General features: G+C 41.7%; 1 protein-coding gene across 1 annotated transcript in view; it reads right to left on the bottom strand.

Annotated features, from left to right (window-relative positions):
- Positions 1–16,265: 16,265 nt before the first annotated feature.
- Positions 16,266–20,236, bottom strand: part of Nlrp2 (NLR family pyrin domain containing 2) — a 56,171-nt gene continuing 52,200 nt past the window's right edge. Inside the window, 2 exon segments of the mRNA XM_042055582.1 lie at positions 16,266–16,404; positions 18,732–18,902. Coding sequence (XP_041911516.1) covers positions 16,266–16,404; positions 18,732–18,902 — 310 coding nt within the window.

The raw sequence follows: 20,236 nt of genomic DNA, 5'->3' as shown, positions 1-20,236 counted from the left end.
CTAAATGGTGTTTGTAGCATTTTTATCATACAGTAGATTCCATCATTCACTATACTTTTCTAACTGAGTTGTCCTACATGCAAGTACATGTTTTTAATGTTGTCTGTCTTCTGTGCTGTTCCTGTAAGTTTGCTATTAAAATACATTAAACTATAAAAAAAAAATCCAGTAAGGCAGCTGAGCAAAGTAGGGAGTGTCTATAATCCCAGTACTTGGGAGGAGAGGTAGGAAGCCCTTGAGTTCAAGACCAGCTTCCACTAATATGAGTCCCTGTCTCTGAAACAGATGCAGTCTTGTGACTGCAGACAACCATAATGCATTGCATATTAAAAGATCACAGAATGATTTTAAATGTTGTCAACATAAAAGATACATTATTAAATGTACATATGTATACCTCATAAAACATGCAATTTTTCTCTTTATGTCTGTCAAATGTTGATTTAGGAAAAGAATAATTTATATTATATGACTTACACACCCAAAAATATTAAAAGAAAAACCTTTCTCTTTGTTACCCATGGGGTCATCTCTCTTAGGATATGTGGGGTTATATTGGAAATGCTTACCACTTGGCTGTCATCAAGTCCTGGCATCCAGCTAATAGCTGCTCCCTTCCTGGAAACTGAAACTTCTATTTTGTTGGTATTTTCAGTCTTCAGATTATAGTATGTGTCTCTTAGGGACAATGGAAAGGGTATCTGGCTAGTTATTAATGTATGTATGTATATATGTATGTATGTATATATATACACTTTTGGGCTTGTTTGCATATTTATTTTTAGTTGAAAATTAAGACTTCCCACATGTTAGGCACATTTTCTACCACTGAGTTATGGCTTTCTGCCCTAGAATTGTTAAAGTATGTTGACCTATATATTTATAATAAGATAAATTGATGAGAACACATCTTTTATGGGGTTTATTCTGTTAGTAAGGAGAATTAAGGACAGAAAAATCATTAAAATTAGCTTCTAAAGGGTTTTGAAAAAAGATTTGTTTTAAAATCAAGTGTTGTGTCTCATAGATGCCCAAGGTTAGGGCTTCAATCATTCCCACCTGAGTAGCTAGTCCCTCCACCTAGAGCCAAAAAGTTGACCTGGCTCAAGCTGCTTCTGAGGGCCATGTCTGGGTCTGTGGTTCAGCTACAGCTGGGGTCTGTGTGGCTGTCTGTGGTCTGTGTCACCTCAGGAGGTCTTAGGAACCATGCAAGATGAAATCAGAGGGCCATGTTGACCTGGCTATGGCCCTTGCAAGGGAGTTGGTCCCTGCATGCTGGAGAGATGGCCCCACCCATCAGCACAGCAAGGATGAACCAACTTTGAGGGCATGCACATAGGGGAGCTCTCTCTACCCCCTCTCCTAAGGCAGGTTGCCCCAGGGGTCTAGATTGAACATGTTGGCTACCATCCAAGTCCACAGTTGGGCTGTGGGTTGACCCACCTTAGCATCTACAGCATCTAGTACCTCGTACCTGCTGGAGCTGGTGAAGGAATTGACTGTTTTTGTGAAACAATACCCACAAGATCTCTAAGACTCATGGTTGTCACAGGATATCCTAGAGGAGTTCCCGTGAGGACCCAGTGATGATGGTGTACTAGTGTGGGACAATTGTATTGGTCAATTATATTTTAAATAAATGCTGATTGGTCAGTAGCCAGGCAGGAAGTATAGGTGGGTCAATGAGAATTCTGGGAAGAGGAAAGCTTGGTATGCAGTTGTGAGCCCGCCACAGAAGAAGCAAGATGTGACTGCCTTGCTGAAAAAGGTACCAAGCCATGCTAGCATAAACAAGAATAATGGGCTAATATAAGTTATGAGTTAATAAGAAGCTTGAGCTAATGGGCCAGTCAGTTTATAGTTAATGTAGACCTCTGTTTGATTTCTTTGGGACTTAATGACTACGGGAACCAGGTAACAACAGTGTTCCAGAAAGCAGAGGCCTTGAACCTACCAGTGACTCATTGCAATAACCATTTGTCAGTAAACACTGGTGGGACAAAGAGGTATACAGTATGGCACACTGAAACCTCAATTGCTACCAGGAGGAATGAAGAGGTGTTGGAGAAGCAGGAAAGGAAAAGCAAAGAGATTTTTCTGTTGGTGTGATTTTGTTTTGTTTTGTTTGTTTTTGTTTTGCTTTTGTTCACTTGATTGCTTACTTTGATTTGTTTCCTTTGGTAGGAGGCATGGCAGGGATGAGGGGAGGATAGAGGAGAACTGGGAAGTGAGCAGAATTGGGGTTTATGATGTGAAACTTCCAAAGAGTCAATAAAGAAGTTAAAAATGAAAAAAAAAATATTTTAGGGGTTTTGGAAAAAAAATCTTCCTGAATATGGTCTGGCAAAGTTCTTTCTTAGCTGATTCTGATGTTTTAATAAAATATGTACTTAAAGACTTAAGAAAATCAAATGTGTCTCTTTGTGAGTCTGTGCATGAGTGCAGTGTCCACAGAGGCCACTCTGGAGCTAATTTTCATGCAGTTGTGAGCTACCTGATGTTGGTGTTTGTAGTGAGGAGGCAAGCAGGCCTGCTTTTCATCCCGCCCAGATCCCACACGACTAGCTTTACACCCGAAATAACAACACACAAATTGTATACTTTTAAACACTGCCTGGCCCATTATCTCTAGCCTCTTATTGGCTAATTCTCAAATCTTGCTTTAACTCATATTTAATAATCTGTATACCACCACAAGGTGGTGGCTTACCAGGAAAGATTCAGCATATCTGACCTGGTGGCTGGCTTCATGGCGACTCACCCAGAGAGGAGATGCGTGGCTTTTTTTTAAACTTCCCTTTTCCCCAGCATTCTGTTCTGTCTACTCCACCTATCTAAATCCTGCTCTATCAAAAAGCCAAGGCAGTTTCTTTATTAACCAATGAGAGTCCTCCATCAGGTGTTGGGAACTGAACTTGGGTCTTTTGGAAGAGCAGCACTTGCTCTTAAGTGCTCAGCCATCTCTCTAACCCTCTTTCTAGGACAGACAAAAATCCTAATACTATTTTTCTCAAGGGCAAGGACTTATCAATGGAGAAGAGTTACAATGCACACACACTCGTTCTTACATCATACACCCACTTGTACTTAAAGATTATATGCCAACTTCAAAGTATCCAAATAACTGTTATAATAACAAGTTATTACAAATATTACAATACAACAAAAACTGTAGGTAATCTTGAGTGGAACCACTGGTGCTACAGGCATTTAGAGATTAATAGTCAAGTTACCAAACTAAAACACAGTAATTCAGCCACTCAGTCTGGGGACCCCATTTCCACAAATAAAAGAATCAGTAAAGAAAGTGAAGTTAAAAAGAGATTATTATTACCTCAGGACATCCCAAGACCAAGTTCTCAGCCCAAAGGAGATTTATTTGCCCCAGAGGGACAGATGGCAGGGAATAAGAGACAAAGACAGGAGACAGAGGACAAAAGGAAAGGAGAAGAAAAAAAGAGAGAGGGGGAGGGAGTATCTGTTTCCCTGGGATAAATGACTGTCTCTGGATAGAGAGGAGAAAGATGTGAGCCATCAGCAAATGGTGGTTTTTAAAGGTATAAGGTGAAACCCTATGTTAGGATGAGGTGTTTGATTGGAGATGTTTATTAAGTGAGCCAAAGTGGGCTTTTGATTGCTGGACTTTGATGGTGAGCCTCAGGAGGTGGAAGTGGTCAAATAAGGGAATGGACTGTGCTAGTTAGCTTTAGGAATGTAATCTAATGTTTTTTTTTTTTTTTTATCAAGGTAGAGGGATTGTGAGAAGGGCAAGTCCTGCTAGAGCCACAGGCTTGAGTGGGCTACTGTACCTTCAGAAGTGACCTATGATATTTAGATGGTAGCAGGGGGGAGATGAGGATGTCGAAGCTTTTTTTAGTTACTCAACTATCACATCTGATGGTTGCCATCAAGCGGAATGAGGAAGAGGATGAGGATAGGGGATCCACTCATGCTTCAAATTTTTAGGTTTTTAGTTTTAATCATGTAATTCCTCTAGAGATGGAGTTACAAGTGGCTATAAGTTGCCCAATGCAGGCTTAAAACTGAACTCTGATCCTATGGAAGATCAGATAATGCTCTTAACTGCTGAGCTGTCTCTCCAGTCCCACTTGTAACCATTTTCTCTTCTTGACTTCACTTCTTGTCTTCTGATCTCACTTCCTGCCTTTGTACTTGCTTCCTATGTTCCCTGTGCAAGAGCAGCCATGCATATAGTATAGGTGGCAGAATGCCATCATGGTCACATTGTTGCATTGTTATGTCTTGATAAGTAGAGGGACTTAGGGAGTGCCCAGAATTCCCGGTCAGGACTCTGGATGAGAGAAGAATACTGTCCTTCTTTAGGGGCCTGAGATGTGGTCTTGTTATGGGGTATGTGAAAGACTACTGTACCTCACTAGGGTTTTTCTTCTAGAATTGAGGCTGAGCTTGGTCCAGGAGAGCACCCACTGACTCTCTCATTAACAACCTGCTCTTCAAGGACAGCTGAGGATTGGGAAATATGACTTCACTGATATGAACCTTTGAATGATGTTCAATGTTAATGAGAATGGTGTGGTTATTTCATCCAGGAAACCCCTTACCACTCAGTCTCACCAGGTCCCCATGTTCCTCCCTGAGATGTAAACATGGATATAGTACAAGGCTACTGAATTGCTGAAGTGGATAGCATTATGGAAGGGTGATCTTGTTATATGCCTTACCAAAGTACTCATAGAAAGAACTTCCTTCCTGGTTAACAATGTGAACAGATCACACACACACACATACACACACACACACACACACACACACACACGCACGCACACACACATGCACAATCACACACACATATGCACAGTTTCAGCAGTAGGGTTGAGACTATGTTCTCATAAGTCAGTAATGGGCAGAAGCTGGTGATCCAGCTAAACCAATGCCATGAGAACAAGTGCTGCTTTGCTTGCTCACCTCCGGACATGTATAAATATTCATGTAGATGATAGGGAGCCCTCGTGCCATATTTCAGCATTGAGTATGGTTGTAGATAATACGGGTCTGAGAGTGTAATACACAGGAAATATATCACCTAAAAAGCTGAGTTAAGACCCTGACTAAAGGGCTGGAGAGATGTCTGAGCTAAGAGAACCTGCTGCTTTTGAAGAGGATGTGAGTTTGTTTCAAGGCACCCAGTTCAAGTGGCTCACAACTACATGTAACTGCAGCTTCAGGGCCCGATTCTTGACTCCACAGGTACCTGATACATGTGTACATGCACACATAAAGACAAATACACATAAGCATGAGAAAGACTCCAGTCAAAACAAAGCTTATGGTTGGGGAGGTCATAGATCCTAGTGTGTAACCTGCTATTGTTATTTAGCTAAGTGGTCATGTTGTCCTCTAAGTTTTTCTTTTATTTATTTATTTAAATTGTTTTTTCATTTTACATAACAGCCCTAGTTCCCCTTCCCTCCCTTTTCCTGCCCCTACCTCCCCCATCCCACCCCTATCTACTCCTCAGGGGTTTAAAGTCTCACTTGGAGAATCAACAAAATCTGGTGTATTAAATTGAGGTAGGTCCACCCCCCCCCCATTAAGGCTGAGCAAGGTATTCCACCAAAAGAAATGGGCTCCAAAAAGCCAGTTCATGTACCCTGGATAAGTCCTGATCCCACTGTCAGGGCCACCTCAATAGATCAAGACACATAACTGTCACCCACATTCAGAGGTCTTAGTTCGGTCCCATGCAGGTTCTCTAGCTGTGAGTCTATACATAGTCTGTGCACTCCCACTAGCTTGGGTCAGTTGTCTCTGTGGTTTGCCACATCATGATCTTGACCCCTGCTTGCTCATATGATCCTTACCCTCTCTCTTCAACTGAACTCCAAAAGTTCAGCTCAGGGCTTGGCTATAGGGCGCTGGATCTGCTTCCATCAGTTACTGGATGTAGGCTTCTATGATGACAATTAGGGTAGTCACTAATCTGATTATAGGGGAAGGCCAGTTTAGGCACCCTCTCCACTACTACTAGGAGTCTTAGCTGTGTTCATCCTTGTGGATTTCTGGGAATTTCCCTAGTCCCAGGTTTTCCCCTAACCTCATAATGTCTCTCTCTATTAAGATCTCTTTTATTCCTCTCCCTCTCTGTCCCTCCCCCCAACTCAGGTCATTTGGAGCCCTCTTGTTCCCATCCCCCATCTGCTTCCTTCTACACCCTTCCCAGTTTTCCCAGGAGATCTTAACTACTTCTCTTTCCTGGGGCCCTTCATGTGTGTCCTTCTTAAGGTCTTCCTTTTTACCTAGCTTCCTGGGATTGTAGTATCATTATCCTTTGCTTTACATCTAATATCTACTTATGAGTGAGTACCTACTGTGCTTGTCTGTCTGGGTTACCTCATTTGGGATTTTTTCTAAATCCATCTATTTGCCTGAAAATTTTAAGAGATCAAGGCAACTCTTGCTAAAGGAAGCATTTAATTAGGGGCTTACTTACAGTCTGAAGTGCTTAGTCCATTATCATTATGACAGAGAGCATGGTAGTGCAAAGAAAGTTAAGTGATGGAGTATTACCTGAGATCTTTACATTCTGATTCATAGGGAGAGAGAGAGAGATAGACAGACAGAGAAACACATAGACACACACACAGACACACAGACACACACACACACAGACAGAGAGAGAGACAGAGACAGAGAGAGAGACCCTAGGCTTGATGTGAGCTTTTGAAACCTCAAAGCCCACCCCCATTGACACTTCCTCCAAAAAAGCTACACCTCTTAATCCTTCTAAACCTTTTAAATAGTTTCACTCCCGGATGACTAAACATTTAAATATATAAATGAGCCTGTGGGGGCCATCCCCCCAAGAGTGGTATCACTAGATCTTGAGATAGATCAATTCTTAAGTTTTTGAGGAAACTCCACAATAATTTCTTTTTTTATAGTTTATTTTTTTTATATTTAAAAATTTCCATCTTCTCCCCTCCTCCTCCTCCTCCTCCCCCTTCCCTCCTCTCTCCTCCACCCATACCCCCCTCGCTCCCTATCCAGGTCAAGGAGCCATCAGGGTTCCCTACTCTATGTTAAGACCAAAGTCCTCCCAACTCCCCCCAGGTCCAGGAAGGTGATCAGCCAAGCTGAGAAGGCTCCCACAGAGCCCGTCCATGCAGAAGAATCAAAGCCAAGCACCATTGTCCTTGGCTTCTCAGTCAGCCCCCACTGTCGGCCACATTCAGAGAGTCCGGTTTGGTCTCATGTTCCATCAGTCCCATTCCAACTGGAGTTGGTGATCTCCCGTTAGTTCTGTCCCACCATCTCCATGGGTGAACGCACCCCTCATGGTCCTGACTTTCTTTCTCATGTTCTCCCTCCTTCTGCTCCTCATCAGGACCTCAGTCCAGTGCTCCAATGTGGGGCTTAGTCATTTTCTTCATCTATCGCCAGGTGGAGGTTCTATGGTGATATGCAAGAAATTCATCAGTATGGCTATAGGAACTGGCCTTTTCAGGCTCCCTCTCCTCAGCTGCCCAAGGAACTAGCTGGGGGCGTCTCCTTGGAAACCCGGGAACCCCTCTAGAGTCAAGTCTCTTGACAACCCTCAGATGGCTCCTTTAATTAAGATATATGCTTCCCTGCTCCCATATCCACCCTTCCTGTATCCCAAGCATCCCATTCCTCCGAGCTCCTCCCATTCTCCCCTTCACACTTTTCTCTCCCCATCTTCCCTTGGCCCCATCTCGCCCTACCCTCAAGTTCCCAATTTTTGCCTGGCGATCGTGTCTACTTCCAATATCCAGGAGGATTACTATATGTTTTTCTTTGGGTTCACCTTTTTATTATCTTCTCAAGGATACCGAATTATAGGCTTGATATCCTTTCATTATGGCTAGAAACCGATTATGAGTGAGTACATCCCATGTTCATCTTTGTGGGTCTGGGTTACCGCACTCAGAATAGTGTTTTCTATTTCCATCCATTTGCATGCAAAATTCAAGATGTCATTGTTTTTTACCGCTGAGTATTTTCTAACATGTATATATTCCACACTTTCTTCATCCATTCTTCCACTGGAGGGCATCTAGGTTGTTTCCAGGATCTGGCTGTTACAAATAATGCTGCTATGAACTTAGTTGAACAAATGCTTTTGTAGTAAGATTGGGCATCTCTTGGGTAAATTCCCAAGAGTGGGATTGCTGGGTCCTGGGGTAGGTTGATCCCGAATTTCCTGAGGAACCGCCACACTGCTTTCCAAAGTGGTTGCACAAGTGTGCATTCCCACCAGCAATGGATGAGTGTACTCCTTACCCCACAACCTCTCCAGCAAAGGATATCATTGGTGTTTTGGATTTTAGCCAATCTGACAGGTGTAAGATGGTATCTCAAAGTTGTTTTGATTTGCATTTCCCTGATAGCTAAGGTGGTTGAGCATGACCTTAAATGTCTTTTGGCCATTTGAACTTCTTCTGTTGAGAATTCTCTGTTCAGTTCAGTGCCCCATTTTTTAATTGGGTTAATTAGCATTTTAAAGTCTAGTCTCTTGAGTTCCTTATATATTTTGGAGATCAGACCTTTGTCTGTTGTGGGGTTGGTGAAGATCTTTTCCCAGTCAGTAGGCTGCCTTTGTGTCTTAGTGACAGTGTCCTTTGCTTTACAGAAGCTGCTCAGCTTCAGGAGGTCCTATTTATTCAATGTTGCCCTTAATGTCTGTGCAGCTGGGGTTATACATAGGAAACGGTCTCCTGTGCCCATTTGTTGTAGAGTACTTCCCACATTCTCCTCTATCAAGATCAGTGTGTTCAGATTAATATTGAGGTCTTTAATCCATTTGGACTTGAGTTTTGTGCATGGTGATAGATATGGATCTACTTTCATTCTTTTACAGGTTGACATCCAGTTATGCCAGCACCATTTGTTGAAGATGCCCTCTTTCTTCCATTGTGTACTTTTGGCTCCTTTATCAAAAATCAGGTGTTCATAGGTTTGTGGTTTAAGATCCGGGTCTTCTATACGATTCCATTGGTCGACTTCTCTATTTTTATGCCAATACCAAACTGTTTTCAATACTGTAGCTCTGTAATAGAGTTTGAAGTCAGGGATGGTAATGCCTCCAGAAGTACCTTTATTGTATAAGATTGTTTTGGCCATCCTGGGTTTCTTGTTTTTCCATATAAAGTTGATTATTGTCCTCTCAATATCTGTGAAGAATTTTGTTGGGACCTTGATGGGGATTGCATTGAATCTATAGATTGCTTTTGGTAGACTTGCCATTTTTACTATGTTGATCCTCCCAATCCAAGAGCAAGGGAGATCTTTCCATTTTCTGGTATCCTCTTCAATTTCTTTTTTCAAAGACTTAAAGTTCTTGTCAAATAAATCCTTCACTTCCTTGGTTAGAGTTACTCCCAGATATCTTATGCTATTTGTGGCTATTGTTAAAGGTGATACTTCTCTGATTTCCCTCTCTGCTTCTTTATCCTTTGTGTATAGGAGGGCGACTGATTTTTTGGAGTTGATCTTGTATCCTGCCACGTTACTGAAGGAGTTTATCAGCTGTAGGAGTTCTTTGTTGGAGTTTTTGGAGTCGCTTATGTACACTATCATATCATCAGCAAATAACGAAAGTTTAACTTCTTCCTTTCCAAATCGAATCCCCTTGATTCCCTTATGTTGTCTTATTGCTATTGCTAGAACTTCAAGCACTATATTGAAGCGATATGGAGAGAGTGGACAGACTTGTCGCGTTCCTGAATTTAGTGGGATGGCCTTGAGTTTCTCTCCATTTAATTTGATGTTAGCTGTCGGCTTGCTGTAAATAGCCTTTATTATATTTAGGAGTGACCCTTGTATCCCTAATCTCTCCAAGACCTTTATCATAAAGGGGTGCTGAATTTTATCAAATGCTTTTTCAGCATCTAATGAGATGACCATATGGTTTTTTCCTTCAGTTTATTTATATGATGGATTACATTGATAGATTTTTGTATGTTGAACCAGCCCTGCATCTCTGGGATGAAGCCTACTTGATCGTAGTGGATAATTTTTCTAATGTGTTCTTGGATTCGGTTTGCCAGTATTTTATTGAGAATTTTTGCGTCAATGTTCATGAGTGAGATTGGCCTGTAATTCTCTTTCTTGGTTGAGTGTTTGTGTGGTTTAGGTATCAGGGTAACTGGAGCTTCATAAAAGGAATTTGGCAGTGACTCTTGTGTTTCTATATTATGAAATACCTTAAGGAGTACAGGTATTAGGTCTTCTTGGAAGTTCTGGTAGAATTCCGCATTGAAACCATTTGGTCCTGAGCTCTTTTTGGTAGGGAGGTTTTTGATAAAAGTTTCTAATTCTTCGCGACTAACAGGACTATTTAGAGCATTCACCTGGTCCTGGTTTAACTTTGGTATATGGTATTTATCTAAAAAACTGTCCATTTCTTTTACATTTTCCAATTTTGTGGCATACATGCTTTTGTACTAAGATCTAATGATTCTCTGAATTTCCTCTGTGTCTGTGGTTATGTCCCCCTTCTCATTTCTGATCTTATTAATTTGCATGTTTTCTCTCTGCCGTTTGATTAGTTTGGGTAAGGGTTTGTCAATCTTGTTGATTTCTCCAAGAACCAGCTTTTTGTTTCATTGATTCTTTGGATTGTTTTCTGTGTTTCTATTTTGTTGATTTCTGCCCTCAGTTTGATTATTTCCAGTCTTCTACTTCTCCTAGGTGAGTCTGCTTCTTTTTTTTCCCAGAGCTTTCAGGTGTGTTGTTAAGTCACCAATGAGTGCTTTCTCCGTTTTCTTTAAGTGGGCACTTAGTGCTATGAACTTTCCTCTTAGCACTGCTTTCATTGTCTCCCATAGGTTTGAATATGTTGTGTCTTTGTTTTCATTAAATTCAAGAAAGACTTTGATTTCTTTCTTTATTTCTTCCTTGACCCAGGTGTGGTTCAGTAGTTGACTGTTCGGTTTCCATGAGTTTGTGGGGTTTCTGGGGGTAGAATTGTTATTGATTTCTAATTTTAATCCATGGTGATCCGATAAGACACAGGTGGTTACTAATATTTTTTTGTAACTGTGGAAGTTTGCTTTGTTACCAAGTATATGGTCAATTTTCGAAAAGGTTCCATGAGCCACAGAGAAGAAAGTATATTCTTTCCTATTTGGGTGGAATGTTCTATAGATGTCTGTTAAGTCCATTTGTTTCATTACCTCCATTAAGTCTTTCAATTCTCTGTTAGGTTTCTGCCTGATTGACCTGTCCATTGGTGAGAGAGGAGTGTTGAAGTCTCCAACTATTAGTGTGTGTGGTTTGATGGCTGCCTTGAGTTCTAGAATTGTTTCTTTTACATAAGTGGGAGCTTTTATATTAGGGGCATAGATATTCAGGATTGAGACTTCATTCTGAAGGATTTTCCCTGTTATGAGTATAAAGTGTCCCTTTCCATCTCTTCTGATTGATTTTAGTTTGAAGTCACCTTTGTTAGAAATTAGTATGGCCACACCGGCTTGTTTCTTAGGTCCATTTGCTTGATAAACCTTTTCCCAACCCTTTACTCTGAGTAGGTGTCTGTCTTTGTGGTTGAGGTGTGTTTCTTGTAAACAGCAAAATGTTGGATCCTGTTTTCGTATCCAATCTCTTAGCCTGTGCCTTTTTATAGGTGAATTGAGTCCATTGATATTAAGTGATATTAATGACCAGTGGTTGTTAACTCTGGTCATTTTTTTGTAGTAGAGTTTCTGTGTTTCCCTTCTTCTAGTTGTGCTGGTGAAGGATCACTAGATGCCTGAGTTATTGTGGGCGTTGTTGGACTCCTTGGTTTGTGATTTTCCTTCTATTACTTTCTACAAGGCTGGATTTGTGGCTACGTATTGTTTAAATCTGTTTTTGTCCTGGAATATCTTGTTTTTTCCATCGATGGTGAATGACAGCTTTGCTGGGTATAGTAGTTTAGGCTTGCATCCATGTTCCCTTAGTGTCTGTAGCACATCTGTCCAAGCTCTTCTGGCTTTCATGGTTTCCATTGAGAAATCAGGTGTAATTCTGATAGGTTTCCCTTTATATGTTACTTGACCTTTTCCCTTTGCAGCTCTTAATATCTGTTCTTTATTCTGTATGTTTTGTGTTTTGATTATTATATGGTGTGGGGATGCTTTCTTTTGATCCAGTCTATTTGGTGTTCTGTAGGCTTCTTGTACCTTCATAGGAACATCCTTCTTTAGGTTGGGGAAGTTTTCTTCTATAATTTTTTGAATATGTTTTCTGGGCCTTTGAGTTGTAATTCTTCTCCTTCTTCTACCCCAATTATTCTTAGGTTTGGTCTTTTCATGGTGTCCCAGATTTCCTGGATGTTTTGTGTTAAGAATTTGTTAGATTTGTTTTGTTCTTTAATCTGTGAATTTATTTCCTCTATAGTATCTTCAGAGTCTGAGATTCTTTCTTCCTTCTCTTGTATTCGGTTGGAAATACTTGTCTCTGAAGTTTCTGTTCATTTACTCAGAATTTCCATTTCCAGTCTTCCCTCAGATTGTGTTTTCTTGATTACCTCCATTTCATTTATCAGGTTTTGTACTGTTTCCCTTACCTGTTTGATTGCTTTTTCTTGTTTTTCTTGGGTATCTTTGAGAGATTTATTTATTTCGTCTACCTTTTTGTTTGTCATCTCCATTTCTTTATGGCAGTTTTTTTTTACCTCCTGTTTAAGGTCCTCTATTATTTTCATAAAGTACTGTTTAGGTCTATTTCTTCTATATCTTCTGGGGTAGGGTGTTCAATTCTTGTTGTTTCGGGACGTCTGGATTCTGGTGATGTCATGTTGCCTTTCATGTTGTTGGAGGAGTTCTTGCATTGGGGCCTGCCCATCTCTACATTCAAATGGACCCGGGAGGTGCTTGGTGTCTTAGACCAATCTTTGCTGTGACTGAATCTGGTTGGATCTCCTCAGTGCCAGAGCAGGAGCTATTCCTTGTGGCACAATCTGAAGAAGCCTGCTCTTCCTTGCAGGAATCCTCAGTCCTGCCTGGAGGCCAGAGTCTGACCCCTTTTGGTGGATGGCCTTAGTATGGGAGCAGGACACCTGAAAACACTAGGGAAGGCTTGGGAGAGGCAGGGACATGAGAAACAGAGAAGCCTGCAGCAGGAGCTGGGGGAGGGGGTCTGTGCTCTCTTCCAGGGCAGGTTGCCCCAGGGTCGCACTCACTCACCAGTCCAGATGGAATTCCACTGCACAGGATCAGGGATTCCTGGCAGCCCAGGTTTGCTGCCTGGACAAAAGGGCCAAGTGGGGGCCTCCACAATGATTTCTATGTGTTTGTACCAGTTTGTACTCACACCAGCAATGAACAAGTGTCCCCTTTCCCTGAATCCTCACCAGCAATGAACAAGTTTCCCCTTTCCCTGAATCCTCACCTGCAATGAACAAGTGTCCCCTTTCCCTGAATCCTCACCTGCAATGAACAAGTGTCCCCTTTCCCTGAATCCTCACCAGAACCTCCTGTTATTTGTTTTATTGATCTTGGCCATTCTGACTGGGTTGAAGTGAAATCTCAAAGTATTGTAATTTGCAATTCCCTGATGGCTTAGGATGCTGAACATTTCTTTAAAGTATTTCTCAGCCATTTTTGTTTCATCTTTTGAAAACTGTTTGGGTCAGTATCCCCCCTTTTAAACTGGGTTATTTATTTTCGTTAGCTCTTTATTCTAGGTACAAACACTTATCAGCTATGTAATTGGTGAGATCTTTTCACACTCCATAGCCTACTGTTTTGCCTGAATAATAGTGTCGTTTGCTGCACAGTAGCTTTTCGGCTTTGTGAGGTCACATTTATTGTTAGTCTTAGTTCCTGTGCTGTCAGTGTTCTATTCACAAAGTCCTTTTGTGCGCTAGTGAGTTCAAACCTATTCCCTACTTTTTCCAGTTATCTGGTCTTTTTTTTTAATCAATCTTTTTATTTTATGTACCAATCTCCCTCCCCTCCTTCCACCTTCCCCCACCTCCACCCCATCCATTCCTCAGAGAGGATGAGGTCTCTCATGGGGAGTTCACAAAGTCTGTCACATCACTTTAGGCAGGACCAAAGCCCTCTGCCCTGAATGTAGATTGAACAAGGTAGCCCTCCTCAGGGAATGGGCTCCAAAAAGCCAGTTCATGCCCTAGGGATAAATCCTGGTTCCACTGTCAGTGCCCCCACAAACTGACCTCTAAGTTTTAAAGTTTATTCTTGTGGATCCAGCCTGCTCTTAACCTGGGTCAGAGAAGCTTCTTGGACAGCAAAAACAAAACAAAATCACAACTTGGTGGGCCTGCAACCCCAGTGATAGAGTGGTAGAGACGGCTCATAGGACAGTCAGTTTCATCAAATCGGGGAGTTCCAAGTTTAGTGAGAGACCCTGTTTTGATATGGTAAAGACACCAAACAAACACTGACCTCTGGTCTCCACATGCACATGAATGAACACACATGCACCCCCTCCACCCACACACCAGGATCAAGTAGGGAAATAACTCAAAGACAAAGTCCTTAGTTACTGTGACTTAGCCTGGATCTTAAAACCCTGACTGGGGTGGCGAGAGGATGAAGAAAGGACAGATATAGACACACATACAAAATATCTGGGATCAAGTGAATGTCTGCTACCACCGGAGGGCAAAAATTACTTCCAGCCACCCGGGCCATCAGTATGTTTATGAGGTACTAAACAAGGGGATAGGTTAGCAAGATTTGATAAGCAGTCTCTGTAGGCAAGCAGTCTAAGGTTATAAATGCCATGGTTAACATTAAAGATTTTAGTAACTATGCTTGATAAATGACAAAATGCAAAAAATTTATCTAAAATGTAAGCCTATAGTTTGTACCAACTTGAATCTAGCAGCCCACCTCCTATTTTCCCAAGATATTGAATACTGTTCTTAAAATTGACTGATCTGGTAAAATTGGTGTTCTTGCAAGACAGTAGGTCAGAAACAGAAACTGCTATTTCTGTTTTTGTAATCAAGCTTGCTTACTCTGCAGAATACATGTAATCTTGTGGATTTTTGCCTATGGCTGGGGCTGATATGATTTAAGGCTGCATTTTTGGAGCACTCTCAGGGGCACCAGTCAGTCCATGTACCAGCATCTAAATAAAAATGTGAAAATTTATTATGTGAGCGACCCCAGATTCATAACAATAAAGACCCAGGAGGAGGAAACCAAAGTATCTAGTCTCTACATACCCTTGTCACCCAACTGCACTTGGATTCTATAGGAAAGCTTGGCCATCCTTCTTGCACCTAACCTGGGTAAGCCTTGGCCAATCCTGTGGGGCTGAGGCATTGGAACCCTGGACATGGCCATGCTTAGGTCAATAATACACATTCAGTCAGGCCTTACTCTCTCAGGGCCTTCTCTACTCTCTACACCTAGCTGTGCAAGGCCTTGGCTTGGTCCTTCGGCTGCACACTAAAACATAAAACCACAACCCAGCAGACACTGGTAGGCCTATAGAAATCAAACAATTGCCTCATTTATTTCCTGCTCTACATTCTCCCCTACTGTTGTCTAGCAAATTTATTCTGAGATAAAAAAACCTTCTATCTTGGAGGGAAGTTCTTTAAGGTGCAGGGTGTTCTAAAGGAGGTGAAACATTCTGCCCTGTGTGGCAGATCCTTAAGCTCAGAAAGTAAGCAACTCAGTGCTTCAGAAAGGCCCTGAAACTGACCAGATATACTAGGGCCCTTCCTCCCCAAGCATGCATAAGTTGTAAAGCTGCTAAGTGGTACGACCAGACCAGACCAGCGGCCTGGCGGAGAGTCTCCAACCTGTTGAACTATCTGCAAGTTGTGTAGCATGCTGCAGGTTATCAGTTTTCTTGAGAAACACCCATTCTGGGGTGGACTTTGGTGATACAACCATCTTTGTAAGTAACTCCAACAAAGCTCATTGGCTCATCAAGTTGGATTTTCCCAGTATTCATACTTCGGCCTGTTTTTGGTTCCCTATATGGGGTGTATATCTTGCATATACCTGGGAATAGTGTCACATTATAACCCAAGATCTCTTCAGTTTTGTGGGAACCCATTAGTAATCACAGATGTTCATGAATGCTTTCATCTTTATTTCTCAATATACCTGTGATTATAAACATTTCATACATAACATTTTTTTCAGTGACTTGTGTGGTTTATATAGAGACATAGGTGGAATGAAGGATAAAACATTTAGCCCAGCTACCAAAAGATCAGACAGGGTGTCCAGAGGGCCTTCACCCACACCCTCAAGGCCCATTACTCCTTTGGAGAGTAATGATGCCAGGTGGCATCAAAAAATGAAATGAGGGAAAGAAGGTTCCTTTTTCTTAGGATCTGGTTGGTCACTGTTAATGGTCAATTGTGGATGGCTTGCCTTCATTTCTTGAATCAGATTTTGGATTCTTGGGTTAGTGTTATCAAATTTCAACCTAGGTAACAAACAGGGGAGAAAAATAGTTTCTTGTAGCTTCCGGAAAATTCATTTAAAATTCCCACATACCTTAAATGTTTCATGGGTCACTTTAACACTATACTGCAAAGTAGAATTGCATATTGATATTTTAGATTTTATTTGGTATATGGTACATGCATATGTGCTCATGTATATGTTGGTAGAATACACTTCTGGACTACATATAGAAGGCCAGATGTTGTTATAGGATGACTTTCTCAAATCCATTCATTACCATACTGCTCCCACCCGATTTATTATTTTTTTTGTGTGTGTCTTTGACTACATGTATACATGTGCCCCACATGTGTGCCCTGTGACTGTGGGAGCTCAGAAGAGGGCATTAGAGCCCCAGAACTGGAGTTATAGGTGGCTGTGAGCCAACATACAGGGGCTGAAAACAAAACCTAGGTCCCCTGCAAGAGAAGCAAGTGCTTTTAACTGCTGAGCCCTCTGTCCATTCTCCCACTATATTGCTTTTCTGAGTCAAGATCCCTCACTGACACCCTAGAGCTCACCATTTTTGTTAAACTGACTGGCCAGTAAGCTCTCTGAATCTTCCTGATTCCATTCCCAAGTACTGGGGTTATAAACCTGTATGGTCTATAGCTTTAAGTGGGTATTGGCAATTCAAACTAAGGTTCTCATGTTAGCTTAGCAAGAATTTTACACACTAAGCTAACTTCCTAGCTATAGCATATTGGGTCTCCTTAGCCTATGCCAACCTCAAACTCACTGTGTAGCTGGGGAAGGCCTTGAATTTCTGATCTTCCTGCTTCCCTCTTCCACATTTACTACCACACCCAGTTTTATGCAGTTCTTAGGATTAGATTCAAGGCACACACTAGGTAAGCACATTACTGACTGAATCCCACACTTAGCCCGGCATATTGATTTAATAGGGCAAAGGTATCTGTAGTAATAGAGACATTGCATAGTTGCACATCCTTCAGTCTTGATCACACTGTATTTTGAATCAGGGTTTCTGACTGCAACAAGAGCTCATTGATGGGCAAGGTTAAGTTGTGTATCAAGTGTTTGGAACCTGCCTGCCTCTGTAATTCCAGCTTTTGAGAAGCAAAACATAACTTTTTTCCCTCTCTTGCCTCCAGGATCCTGACCTGTTTGAGCTCCTGTCTTGACTTCCCTCAATAATAAAAAGCAATGTGGAAGTATAAGTTAAATAAACTCTTTTCTCCCCAACTTGCTTTGTGGTCGTTGTGCTTCGTCACAGTAACAGAAATCCTAAAATAGCATAACCTGTTGGCCAAATTAGCTATGAGAAAAGGACCACATCTCAACCCAAGGGGACAACTGCTTGATCATGGGAAAAGAACGTTGTTTCTATGCCAGTCTACCAAAGATTGTATGAAATGCAGCAAAAAGACTAAAAGAACCAACATCTGATTTAAAGGAGATGGTATTGGGGAATGGCTCCATAGAAGGGTATGTGGGACTGGTTTTCTTGGTTAATATACCTGGGTCTGCTCTCTGGTATAGCTCTCCTTTCTTAAAACCTTAGCTTGCTTACTCTTCTGGAATGATGGGTATCTCCCAGAATACAGGTCATTAAGCTCCAGATGAGCAAACATATAACGTAAAGCCTGGCATTCATGTGCACGCTGGGGTTCTTGTGCTTGAGTTCAGTCACTTAACTAAGCAAGCTCTCTCATCACCATTGTGAAAATTTGTGCTCTTTGAAAGAACACTTCAAAAAATAAAAAAAATAAAAAGAAAGAACACCTCATGCTGTAGTCTAGGAATGCTTGAAATTCAGTATGTAAGTCCAACTTGGGCAATCTTATCTCAAACTCCCAAGATCCAGAAATCATAGCTGTGCCATCATACCAGGTTTCCACTTTTTTAGAGACACCATATTCGTCTTGTCATTTGTTTTCATTAATAAGACAAATACCTAACAATGATGGCTTCTTGGTCTCTCGTGCAGTGTTGACTTCATTCTGTGACTCAGTTTACCCATCAGTGCAACAGAAAGATTAAGGAGAAGGTTAAGATTGTTTTGTGACCACTGGATGTGGTGATGCATGCTTTTAATCCCAGCACTCGGAAGGCAGAGACAGGTGGATTTCTGAGACTAGCTTATTCTATGAAGTGACTTCCCAGATAGCCAGGGCTATACAGAGAAATCCTGTATTGAAACATTACAAAGATATTATTGGGTGAGCAAATGCAATGATTGCCAGTGACTGATGTCAACAGCGAACTGTTCAGTATCATTGGGTATCTCACCTCCACCAAACCACATGTAGGAAACCCTTTATGAAATAGGAAATAGGACCACACCTTAGTGTTTGAAGGGGGCAAATGCGAAGTTTCAAGTCTTCACAGAATGTCTTTATTGCATCAGTTCCCAAGAAATTCTGAGCCAGGTCTAGAGTGTTCAGGCTTTTGTTGTTTCTGAGAGTCTCAGAGAAGTCTTTGCAGTTGCCTGGAATGATGGAGCATCCACACAGCCTTGCAGATAAAACAAAACACAAAACTTAACTCCTTGCATTTTATCCAGCATACTTCAACAGTCACCTTTCAGGAAAGTTGTGCTTGCTGGTACAATGGTGGCATGACAATTATGGGGTTACCAATAACTTTCTGGTTGGATTTGAGGTTGCTACAAAGGAGGCATTTCTAGTACTGTAAACGGGGTTGAAGTTCCTTAGTGTGGAACCTGCTGTTCTTTCACTACACAGTCATTTTGTCAAACTATCTAAGATATACTTATGTTTATAACTACAGATCTATGTTATTCTCAGTTTTAGTCACAAAAGCTCCTTTTTACAGTGAGTATGGTTAATAAAGGAATTTACAGCTGGCCACAATGCTGAGGATAAGTGAGGTGCTTAGTTGTAGAGGGTTATATGAATCGACCTGTCTCCATTCAAGGGTTAGAAAACATCTAAGAGGTGAATAGACTAAGAGCTGGAGCTTGGAGTGGATCAATGTGAAATGCTGTCATCTGGGCATGACAAGACTGTTGTACGCATGAACTCATACCAACTATAGCTACCTGCACAAGATCTGTATAGATCAAGCCAGTCAAAATTTCAGCATGGGTGAGGGAGAGGCTCCAGAGGCCCCACTCAGCTAATGGGAGAATCACATGGTATGTTGCTGATGTCTCCACACTCATGTGCATATGATCAGTATTCACTGGATTAAGGATATAATCTAATAATAGTAATGATAATACTAATAATTATAACAATCACAATAATAAAAGAGAACATGAATTTGGGAAGGAGAAGGGTTAGGTGGTCTCAGGAAAGACTTGGGGGTAGTCAAGGTATGGATATGATCAAAATAATGGTATACCTATACTCCTTAAGAACCTCCACCTGACGATAGATGAAGAAAATGACAGAGCCCCACATTGGAGCACTGGACTGAGCTCCCAAGGTCCTGATGAGGAGCAGAAGGAGAGAGAACATGAGAAAGAAAGTCAGGACCGTGAGGGAACCTCCAGCTGGCGACAGATGGGGAAGGTGACTGAGCCCCACATTGGAGCACTGGACTGAGCTCCCAAGGTCCTGATGAGGAGCAGAAGGAGCGAGAACATGAGGGAGAAAGTCAGGAATGAGAGGGGTGCGTTCACTCATGGAGACGGTGGGACAGAACTAATGGGAGATCACCAACTCCAGTTGGAATGGGACTGATGGATCATGCGACCAAACCCGTCTCTCTGAATGCGGCCAACAGCGGGGGCTGACTGAGAAGCAAAGGACAATGGCTCTGGGCTCTGATTCTTCTGCATGGACGGGCTCTGTGGGAGCCTTCTCAGCTTGGTCGATCACCTT

This window comes from Arvicola amphibius, chromosome 8 (assembly GCF_903992535.2).
Source record: "Arvicola amphibius chromosome 8, mArvAmp1.2, whole genome shotgun sequence".
In the NCBI taxonomy this organism is placed as follows: Eukaryota; Metazoa; Chordata; class Mammalia; order Rodentia; family Cricetidae; genus Arvicola; species Arvicola amphibius.
The sequence above is the reverse complement of the archived record's forward strand: the minus strand, read 5'-3'. Positions and strand labels throughout refer to the sequence as shown.